At 36.2% G+C, this 12087-nt stretch overlaps 1 protein-coding gene across 4 annotated transcripts in view; it reads left to right on the forward strand.

The window, feature by feature from the left end:
• Positions 1–12087, forward strand: part of LOC126825385 (sodium- and chloride-dependent glycine transporter 1) — a 337837-nt gene that overhangs the window by 158529 nt on the left and 167221 nt on the right. For all 4 annotated transcript variants that reach the window (XR_007681937.2, XM_050555001.2, XM_050555002.2 and 1 more), the window contains one exon: positions 4604–4763. Coding sequence is in view for 3 of the 4 variants with exons in the window: in XM_050555001.2 (XP_050410958.1) it covers positions 4604–4763 (160 nt within the window). In the remaining variant the exon portion in view is untranslated. The remainder of the gene's footprint in view (positions 1–4603; positions 4764–12087) is intronic.

Raw genomic sequence — 12087 nt, forward strand, 5'->3', positions numbered from 1 at the left:
TTAATTAAAGGAGCTAAATCGCTAACATTTGGGACCTAGAAATTGACACAAGTGGGTCACAACTCATATAATACTGTAATATGAAAGTATATAAACTGATATACATTCAATGGTTTCCGTTTTTACTCTAATTTCAAATCAGTTATGTTCCGCGAAATAAGCCCGCAGTCTCAATCGAATGCAAATTTCTAGCGCCTGGTAATTCCAGTCTACATACGCCGTTTGGTTTGGTGCAATATGTCTAGCCTCGTTCCTCGAGTCTCTTGCTAGAACTGGGGCTGAAACGCATTATGGTACACGATTCTTGTACCAATGGCAAAATGTTTTTTTTGTCTAAAACATTGGATATCAGAAGCCCATCTTTTTCCGGTAAGATCACAGCATCAATGTTGATTTAAATTGACAAATAATTTGTGTTTTCAATATTGAAGATTTTGGATGATATTGAGTTAGAGACTTAGCTACTTTAAGTGAGAGTGATGAAACTTGGTGTATAGTTTCATTACATTAATACCTTGACCAAGTTTGATAATGAGCATTTTCTGCTCAGGGTAAGCAGAGCAATAAGCAATTTGATTGGTCGAGACTTTGGAACACAATAACTGTCACATTCTAATTGAGTTAGAATGTTCACACTTGGCGTAGGTTTCTATTACGTGAATGCCTTGATGGAGTTCAAAGATGAGAATTTTCTGCTTAGGTTAAGCAGAGATAAGCAATTTGATTGGTTGATGCTTTTGGACACGATAACTTTAGTTCTAATTAAGTGAGAGTGAGGACACTTGGTGTGTAGCTTTATTACATCAATACCTTGACTAAGGTCGATAATGAACATTTTCTGCTGAGGGTAAGTAGAGCGATAAGCAATTTGATTGGTTGAGACTTTGGAACACAATAACTCTCCTAATTTGAGGTAGAATGTTCAACTGTGACGTAGGTGTTCATTATGTGAATGCCTTGATGGAGTTCGAAGATGAGAATTTTCTGCGTAGGTTAAGCAGAGATAAGCAATTTTATTGGTTGATGCTTTGGGACACGATAACTTTAGTTCTAATTAAGTGAGAGAGGACACTTGGTGTATAGCTTTATTACATCAATACCTTGACTAAGGTCGATAATGAACATTTTCTGCTGAGGGTAAGTAGAGCGATAAGCAATTTGATTGATTGAGACTTTGGAACACAATAACTCTCCTAATTGAGGTAGAATGTTCAAATTTGTTGTAGGTGTTCATTATGTGAATGCCTTGATGGAGTTCGATGATGAACATTGTCTGCTTACGGTAAGCAGAGATACGCAATTTGATTTGTTGATGCTTTGGGGCACGATAACTTTAGTTATAATAAAGTCAGAGCGATGAAACTCCAAATATAGATTCATTATATCATTACCTTGACTAAGGTCCATGGTGAGAATTTTCTGCTTATTCTAAGGAGCGATAAGCAATTTGATTGTTCAAGACTTTGGAACATAACAACTCTGCTTTTAATTGAGGTAGAATGTTTAAACTTGATGTAGATGTTCATTAGGTTCAATGATTAACATTTCGAGCTGAAGCTAAATAGAACTGATCAATTTCGTTGGTTGATGATTTTGGACAATATAATCTTGATTCTATCTGATAGAGAGTGATGAAACTTAGTATATAGTTTGATTGCTTGATACTTTTGAAAAAAATAAATGTGTGATTAATTAATATGTGTCATCTGTTTATTTTGGGATTTCGGCGGGGGACATCAGCCTCACTGTTGGCTTGTCCACATTATTAATTAGACATTGATTAACTTATCCAGACCATAATCAACTCTCGATGTCAACGCTAGCCTGCGATGTTTATTGGATTAGGTTCCGATTTCCTGTTTGACTTCCATTCCTGATTTCATCATGAAATGGATAACCAAAACTATGTTTTTTATCATACAGACTTTAGTAATGATGATCGAGACTAGGCCGAAAATTCAATCGCTAAAATCTCAGTTCAGAGTGGATCAATTTGACTGAAATTTTCAGCAAATTCCCTTTACATTATCTAGTTTTTATACGCCTACATTTTCATGTGGATGTATATTGTGGTCACCCCTGTCCGTCCATCCGTCCACAATTGTTTTTGAACAGTCTACAGGTTACAATTTTTATCCGATTTCAATGATCTCGGTTCCTTTCGATATTGGCATGTATCGGACTGTAACTTCATGGATTATGGCCCCTGATTGTACGATGGGGGGTTGGATAGCCGAATGGTTAGCACATGCGCGCTGTATCATACGGCCTGTCATTGAGTCAACTGGCGTGGTTTCGAATCCCCGGTTGTACGTGACAAGGAGTATGGTCGCCTGTCCAACCTCGTGGGTTTTCTCCAGGTCCTCTGGTTTCCTCCCACTGCTAAAGACCCCTACGCGCAGGCGAATTATTGAAATAAAATTAAACCATATGTTAGTCCCGAAATGACCTAGTTTGTGTCGAGTAGACTTTAAACCCCATTTTTCTCTCTCTCTCTCTCTCTCTCTCTCTCTCTCTCTCTGATTGTACGAAAAATCACGTTTTTAGCTTGTGAACACTGTAGAGGTCACAATTTTTATCCGATTTGGTTTAAACTTGAAATGTAAGCTTATAACCCAATTTGTTTGTGGACACTCTACAGGTCACAATTCTTATCCGATTTTGACGAAACTTGAAATATAGGTTTATCTCCAAAAGATCTCGGCTGCTTTCGATATATTGGCATGTATCGGATCGAAACTTCATGGATTATGGCCCCTGTTTGTACGAAAAATCATGTTTTTAGCTTGTGGGCACTATAGAGGTCACAATTTTTATCCGATTTTGTTGAAACTTGAAATGTAAGTTGATAACCCAAAGATCTCGGTTCCTGTCGATATTCGCGCATATCGGACCTTAACTTCCTGAATTATGGCCCCTGGTTGTACGAAAAATCACGTTTTGAGTTTGTGGACACTATAGAGGTCACAATTTTTATCTGATTTTGTTGAAACTTGAAATGTAAGTTGATAACCCAAAAATCTCAGTTCCTTTCGATATTCGCGCATATCAGACCGTAACTTCCTGAATTATGGCCCCTGATTGTACGAAAAATCACGTTTTTAGCTTGTGGACCCTATACAGGTCATAATTTTTATCCGATTTAAAAAAACCTATTATTATATCACCGTTACACCCTAAGGATGACTGAGTTCGAATTTCGTGAAAATCGGCCCAAATTTGACAGACAAAATGGCCGCCGTTCTTTCTCAAATAGCGTCAAAATGTGGTATATCAAGGTTGTGGATCCTTTAGAGGTCACAATTTTTATCCGATTTTGTTGAAACTTGAAATGTAAGTTTGTATCCCAAAGATCTCAGATCCTTTCGATATTCGCGCAGATCGGACCGTAACTTCCTGAATTATGGCCTCTGATTGTACGAAAAATCTCGTTTTTAGCTTGTGGACCCTATAGAGGTCATAATTTTTATCCAATTTAAAAAAAACGTATTATTATATCACCGTTATACCCTAAGGACGGCTGAGTTCGAATTTCGTGAAAATCGGCCCAAAATTGACAGACAAAATGGCCGCTGTTCGTTCTCAAATAGCCTAAAAATATGGTATATCAAGGTTGTGGACCCTATAGAGGTCACAATTTTAATCCGATTTTGTTGAAACTTGAAATGTAAGTTTAAAACCCAAAGATCTCGGTTTCTTTTGATATTTGCACATATCGGACCGTACCTCCTGAATTATGGCCCCTGATTGTACGAAAAATTGCGTTTTTAGCTTGTGGACCCTATAGAGGTGATAATTTTTATACGATTTAAAAAAACGTATTATTATATCACCGTTAAACCCTAAGGACATCTGAGTTCCAATTTCATGAAAATCGGCTCAAAACTGACAGACAAAATGGCCGCGTTTCTTTCTCAAATAGCGTAAAAATATGGTATATCAAGGTTGTGACACTACAGAGGTCACAATTTTTATCCGATTTTGTTGAAACTTGAAATGTAAGTTTATAACCCAAATATCTCGGTTCCTTTCGATATTCGTGCATATCGGACAGTAACTTCCTGAATTATGGCCCCTAAGGTCGGCTGAGTTCGAATTTCGTGAAAATCGGCCCAAAACTGATAGTTAAAATGGCCGCCCCTTGTTCTCAAATAGCGTAAAAATATGGTATATCAAGGTTGTGGACCTTATAGAGGTCACAGTTTTTATCCGATTTTGTTGAAACTTGAAATGTAAGTTTATAACCCAAAGATCTTGGTTACTTTCGATATTTGCGCATATCGAATTGTAATTTCTGGAATTATGGCCCTTGATTGTAGGAAAAATCACTTTTTTTTAGCTTGTTCTCTATCCATCTCTCGAAAATGTGGGCGTATCCTGCCTGGCAGCCGCTGGTTAACTATTATGGTGAGAACTGCCAGCTCTTTATCTAATCTCCCATAATGTATCTGTAATCTTTTGTTAAAGGCTCGTTCTGAAATAACCATTATTTGTGTCAGAAATGATTAAATTACAAACCTTTTACAAGAAAATTATTAAAAAGGCTTATGATTCAATAGATTTGGTAATAAATATATTATTATTATTGTAATTATTTTTCCAGGGTGTTATTCATATAAAGATGCTGATGAATGTAAAGCTATAAATGGTTCAGTTTATTATGAACAAACATGTTATAATTCTACTGTGGCTATAGATAAAAATTTGTATAATTTGACTGCCAACTTTACAGATAAAACAGCTCCTGCACAAGATTTCTTCCAGTAAGTCACATTTAATTTAAAGTGAGAGTAAATCTATGCTGATCTTATTGATATTATCTAAATGGGGCTTATGTTGACCTTGCAACTGCAAGCAACAGGCGTTTCGGCGACTGGGAGCAACTGAAAGCAACTGAAAAAGGTCGACCTTGGCATCTCTTACAGCTCAAAGCAACTAGTTACAGTCAGTTGCACATTTTTGTGGATGTTCTAAGGGTTAAAATTAATACCTGATTGACATTAAATTTATACACAGTGTTTAATGTCATGAAACGATGAAGCCTATTAATTTTCAACGATTTCTGATAATTAGTGCCAGAGTTATGGCCCTTGATCCCTTTGAAAACTCTTGTGGAGGCTTAATTAGAAGCTCTAAAGTTAATATCCAATTGACTAAATTTATACACAGTGTTTAAGGTTAGGAGACGAACGGGCCTATTGCTTTACAACGATGTCTTGCATGCATAGTAACCTCAAACTTATTTCAATATATATGTAAGGTTAGATCAGAGTAATTTAGGGAATAAGATAGTCAGTTTCTTGAATATTGCATGTCTCTTTATCATTTAATCAGAGGACTAGCCATTATTCAGCTACATTGTCGAATAATTGTGATATTGAATGCATTAGAGAACACCCGCACCATTTAATAGGGTTATAATGTTAACCGAAAATAAAAAATGGTTGGAGTACCCAAGTTTAGATTTGTCGTTGATTTGTAATTAGGTTTTTAAATTGTTAAATACTGTTTAATTTAATATATTAGGGTCGAATTAGTACCAAATGATTTATTTATATGAGGGTAAAGGTTTGACTAAGCCTTGGAAATCGGAAGTTTTCCCTTGTCTATATCGTTTGATAATTGATAAAAATCGTTTGAAAATTACAAAAATGGTTTAGTTAGTACTATGGTTTAATTTAATGGTAAATCGTTTAATTTCTCCGAGAGGAGTTTAGAAATGGACGACCGTTCACTTATCTGCCGCGTTTATTAGATGGGCCTTTTAATTTCCTGCGATACATCTATAAATCAACACACAGTTAATTTATCTACTGTGTTTAACTATTAGATAAACCCTTTAATTTCCTGTGAGCCGTTTATCCGATTGGTTCATTTTGATTACTATTATTTACATATGAAGTATGAATAAAAAGGTGAATATAAAAAAAAAAATGCACACCCATAGATGCTCACCTTACCGTTGTCGTAAGTATTATTATACATTATTCATTAAAAATAGTAATTCCACCATTGACAAATACATCAAAAATCGATAAATCACGTCCCAGGTAATTATACAATTGAAAATCGATAAATCACATCCCAGGTATGATGTATCTTCATTAAATCACAAATGAATTAACGTTGTCTTTCACTTGTACACGTCACCAGAAGTCAACCTGGCAATGTAATATGGCAGGGCGATAATCTCGAGTGATTTTTGAACTGGCGCCAAAAAGCCACTATCTGTCCATCTCTATAGACAAGCTGTCGCCCATTTTCAGATAGGACTATCGGAATGAGTTCAATCAGTATCAACAGGATATATGCTTCAATGATTACTGCCTTGATGTTACGTAAACACTTGATTGATGGCAATAAAATAATGACTGCTGTACAACGATTTTTGTTATAGGATACCTAAATTAAATCATATTGCATAAATTCAAAGGTGATTTATCACAAATAATGCAGGTGGGAAGTCATAAAACAATAGCATTCGACCAATCATAGAATTAATCCATACTGTAATAACGGACATGTGTATTCAAAAGCATGGTTTCATGGCACCCAGACATGTGATCACAGGTGGGAATTAATAAAACAATAGCATTCAACCAATCAAATAATTAATCTATACTGTAATAACGGACATTTATGACTTCACTGTATATTTAAAAGAACATTCGGCGGACCAAATAGTGAATATTTCACAATGCAGTGTATGCACAGGCCCTTTCTGTAATTAATGTGTATGGGGATATAGATTAAGGGGATATAGATTAAGAGGAGTTTAATGACTAATATGATAATTGTAGTTAAAAGACGACTTTCACAACATAGAAGTTGTATTTCACAACATAGAAGTTGTATTTTCTTTAATTAATAAAACAATAACTCTGGCTTGGCCCTTCAACCATTGATTAAAACAATATTTTATTCAAATAAGATAGATATTGTATACATACACAGTGAAAAGGTAAGGATTCAAAAACAAACCAAGGGCAAATACAATTGTAATATGTACACTTCACTAAGGTTGCTGTGATACCCCGGGGATGGCGATATATCGCAATAATTTGGTCAGGCGATAAAATTATCGTCTGAAATCACTTTATCACAATATATCGCGATATTTTCATTTTTGATCAGAATTCACGTTAAATCCGTTCAAAATACTCCAAAAATGAAGAAGGAATCAAATTGTAACAAATGCCGATACTAGATCTATTCCAAATTCCACAACAGACTTTGAGACATCTGTTTTTAGGACCAACTGACCGACATTAGTCTCATGTAACAAGTACATTTCACTGAAGAATATTAATCGTTATCATACACGTGTTGGCTACGCTTTGATATAGTCTGGTCCCATATCCCCACGAAGAAAGCATGCACAATATTTATTACGATTGATATTATACGGTAAGGATACTCGTACTCGGAATGATACAGTTAAACTGCATGCGACAATATACGTCGCCATAGTAAAGAAGAGGTGATTTATTGTTGATTACCCAATCCGTTGAAAATTACATTGATATTTTACGTTGAAAAATCGTCTGGATAATATTTCTTTTATTCTTTGAATAAAAGGGCTTCCGAGCTTGAAACTGTCAATGCCAATCAGAATATTTTTGATGACAGTTTGGCAGACTGCGAAAACACACTGTTGCTGACAGGAAAAAAGGATATCTCTGTCACTCATATGAGGATATTTTAGTTTAAAAAGAACACCCGACAAGTCTGTTAACCATAAATTGAGTTAATGAATATTTATTTGGTATTCCGGGCATTCCAGCTGATCAGAATAGAATGATCTGAGGTGACAATACTTACAGGAATAATCTTACCACAGCATATATACATGTATATACGTCTCACTTCATCAGTACATCTCACATACCATACATTGCTAAATACCAAATGGATACACTAGATACATTAATCCATTTATACACCTCAAGTTATATCAATTTTATATCAGTAATTATCACGATATTGAATTTTTGAAGCATGATAATTCTAATTATCGCGATAATTTACTCCAGACGATAATCCATGATATTGCGATAATTTATTTTACCAATATCGTGAGATATTTTTTTTCTGTATCGTTGCAATTAACTTCACATACAAAATACATTTAACAGTACAGTATTTTCTGTTTACTATTACTCGTGCATGCAAGTAATTTAAGAGCCATTCCACGAGAAAACCATGCAATATCAGGCAGATGTTCGAAGGTGTGGGTCGGCCGATTAAGTTCATTCTCACAGGGTTTGGTCGACCCATCGAGCCTACTCCCCAGCCAAAATCACCGATTTCAGAAATCAGCTGTTTCCGAGATACAGGCCGATTACATTTTTCGGCTGATTTTTGTCATTTTTAGGCTGATTTTTGTCATTTTTAGGCCAAATTTTAGCTATTTTTGTCGCACTACTACCGCTGTTGCATGACCCTGGCGAACTAGGTTATGGTTGTTCGTTATAGTCGGGGGCTTACCCTAACACATTATCATGGTCACCCGGTTCAAGTTCATTTTCCATAGGTGTCAGGAGACTACACAAGATACGTGTCTGGAGATACCTGAAATGTACCCTATCTTCAGATCGCGATAACTCCACTGGAGCAGGGTTTGCAATAAAAATTAAAATCAATTTATTTACAGCTTGACCAGTTCTAACAATATAAGAAATAAAATCGTTGTCAACTAACTTGCAAAAGTATGAAAATTTGTGTCGAAAGTTACCAAAAACTTTAGTTTTGATTGGGATACATCGGCGGAATATTCAGGTACCCAATGGCCAATTCAAAGGGTCAATATATCAACTCCGACTCCCCTTCAACATCAGTGTGTGTGTTGATAAGACTCCCGAACTCTGACGTGTACAATGTGAACAGAATTGGACGAAGCACGCTTCCCTGGGGAACACCACATGGTAACAAAACCTCCTTTGAGAAAGAATCGCGAACTGAAATAAACTGTCTGCGACCTGTAAGGTACGAGACGAACCACAATAGCACACAGCCATCCAATCCAAAAGATGTCTGGAGGCGGTCTAGGAGAATTTGGTGGTCGATAGTGTCAAATGGGGCTGAAAGGTCGAGAAGAACCAACAGTCCAAGATTGCCATCATCCACCATCAGATTTATATCGTTTAAAACTCGATTTAACGCAGTTTCAGTTCCATGTGATTGGCGGTAAGCAGATTGGAATTTATGTAGCAGATCGTTTTCAAGCAGATGTTCCAACAGTCTCTTCTTGACTGCTTTGTCTTAGTACCTTCGAAAGGAATGGCAAATTTGAAACCGGTCGATAGTTTTTGAAAATGTTTTTATCAAGTGAAGGCTTCTTTATCAAGGGTTTTATGACAGCAACTTTAAAAGAGTCAGGAACAATACCAGATTGGAGGCTAGAATTGATTACTTTAGTTATCGCAGGAAGAAGGGTATCAGTACATTGCAATAAAATCTTTGTAGGAAAAGGACCCAACAAGCACCAGGTTGGTTTAGATTCCATCAAGAGTTTTAGCATCTCGGCCTCTGAGAATGGTTTAAAATGATCCAATTTTCTACCTGAGAAATATTTATCCTGCCCAGTTCCTTTTGAAGTTGTGGAGGTACCGATGTCATTTCTAATTTTGAAAATCTTATTCGAGAAGAATTCACTGAATTCATTTGCTAGACCAGCATCGTCAATATCCTTTATTTGTGGAAGAACGACATCTGAAGATTTTCCCAATAAAGTAGATAAAGTTGTGTACAAAGCTTTTGGGTCTTTAGATTTTGATAATATTTCGTTGTTGTAATACATTTGTCTGGTATTTCGAAAGAAGATTATTCACATTGTTACGTTCACTCACATAAATTTGTTGATAAACTTCTAAATGCCCCGACTTTCTCCACTTACGTTCTGCTGATCGCCTGCGGGCCTTTGCATCTCGAAGTTTGTCGCAATACCAGGGTGAATTAGGCTTCTTCCTAAGCAGTTTGACACTTTGTGGTGCATGTTTATTCAACAAATCTTCGAGCGTTGCATTAAATAGTTGAACCAACTCCTCAACATCTTCAGGCGGATTTGAACAGAGTTTTGATGAATCGAGGTCATCGTGTAAGTCAGATAATATAATTTTCCTAAATTGGCGACATTTCACCTTTGATTTAGATGGTAATGGTTTCTTAAAATCTAATTTAAAGTTCACATAGAAATGATCAGAAACTTGTCTGTCTTCTACTGAGATGTCATAAGCCACAATTTCTGTGGTACTTGTTATAATACAATCTAGGGTGTGGCCCGACTTTTGAGTTGGTTCAGGTACATGCTGCCTAAAACCATGAGATTGTAGAAGGCTAGAGACTTTCTTCACAAAAGGCTTTGTAACATCATCGAAGTGTATATTAAGATCACCAAGAAGAACCAGTTGTCCATTTTTTAGATTAATCGATAAGCAAAATGCTGCAAATTCCTCTAAGAATAGTGATTCTGATAGTCCATTTTTCCTGGAAGGGGGTGGTCTGTAACAGCAAACACACCGCACAGATTTTGATTCCTTTGTGATTAGAAGTTCTAGATGCTCGAAGGATTGATATGTTGTATTGGAGTTAAATAATTGAAGATGTAGATCTTTACTGTAAATGACTGCAATACCTCTGCCGATTTTACCTGTTTGACGTGGGACCTGTTTGAACGTGTATACAGGAGGTGTCATCTCCGATATGTTTCTGTGATAAATAATATATCAATGTTATCATCAATAAGTGTGTCTGCAATTTCAAGTGATTTATTTCTTACTGACCTCGCATTCCACAATCTAGCAGACAAGTCAATATTTCTTACTGACCTCGCATTCCACAATCTAGCAGACAAGTCATTTGAGTTTGTATTTAAATTGGTGTCAAACTGTGTAAATTTTGGTTTCAGGTGGATTTGAATGAGATTTGATTTCTCAACACCTCTCTGTTGAACTGGAGATCTACTGAAAATATTACTAATCACTTGTATTGGCTTTTGTTTTCTTCTCCTACTGCGTTTACCCCTTCTTGTTGAAGTGTGAACACTTATTAGTAAGTCGTTTATTTTCTTAAATACTGTTGGATTAAGTTTGAGTTTAAAATGTGAATTGTAATCAAAAAGTTGGCCTCTTGAGTATGTTAAACACATAATCCTATTGATTGATAGTAAGCTGAAAGCTAAACACATTCTGATAACAGTTCACCAAATAGACACAAAAGAAGTAAAATAAACCATTGAATATGCATAATCTATCCATATATTTCGACAATTTTGAGTCCAAAAGAATCCTCAACACATTGTGTTATGTATCACAAATTTCCGTAATGATTAATCCAAGGATAATCCAGAAAATTAGGTTCTAGTGAAGAGCAGATTTATTGCTGCCTGTCAGGCGCACTCACTGAATATCAGTCAGTTCGAATTTATGAATATCAAAGACTTGTTTTTGGGAATGCATCGTCGCCTTATTGGTCACAACTTGTATTAAGAGAACATGCAATGTCGCATACTTCGAAATATCCAAATGGTGCTTCGTCTATTCTGGAGTCTATGTATGTAGACGATTTACTGGATAGTGCGGATTCAGTTAAAGAAGCAACCCGTCTCAGGCGTGAAGTATCGGAATTACTCGCTTTGGGAGGTTTTCACATTCGCAAATGGATATCGAATTCGGTTGATGTATTGTCCGAAATTCCAAGCAATGATTGAATCGGTAGTTTGGAAATCGCTGATCCTTCTGTTCTTCCTACTCTTAAGACCCTGGTGGGTGTTTTATGGGACGCAGTGACAGACTGTTTTATCTTCAAATTAGATCCAATTCTCATTGACGTTTTGACAAAACGGATTGTCGTTAGTAAAACTGCAAAACTATTCGACCCTCTTAATTTGCTAGCACCTTTTACGGTTCGCGCTAAAATAGCAATTCAAGAAACGTGGGTAAAAGGACTTAGTTGGGATGAACCCCTGCCGTTAGATCTATCAAGCCAATGGAATAACTGGTTGAGTGAACTAGCGCTTTTCGAAGGAATCAGTATTGCTAGATGTCTAGTCAGTAATGTCTAGTTAGTTTTCATGCTCCATCAAAATGG

This window comes from Patella vulgata, chromosome 6, assembly GCF_932274485.2.
Source record: "Patella vulgata chromosome 6, xgPatVulg1.2, whole genome shotgun sequence".
Taxonomy (NCBI): domain Eukaryota; kingdom Metazoa; phylum Mollusca; class Gastropoda; family Patellidae; genus Patella; species Patella vulgata.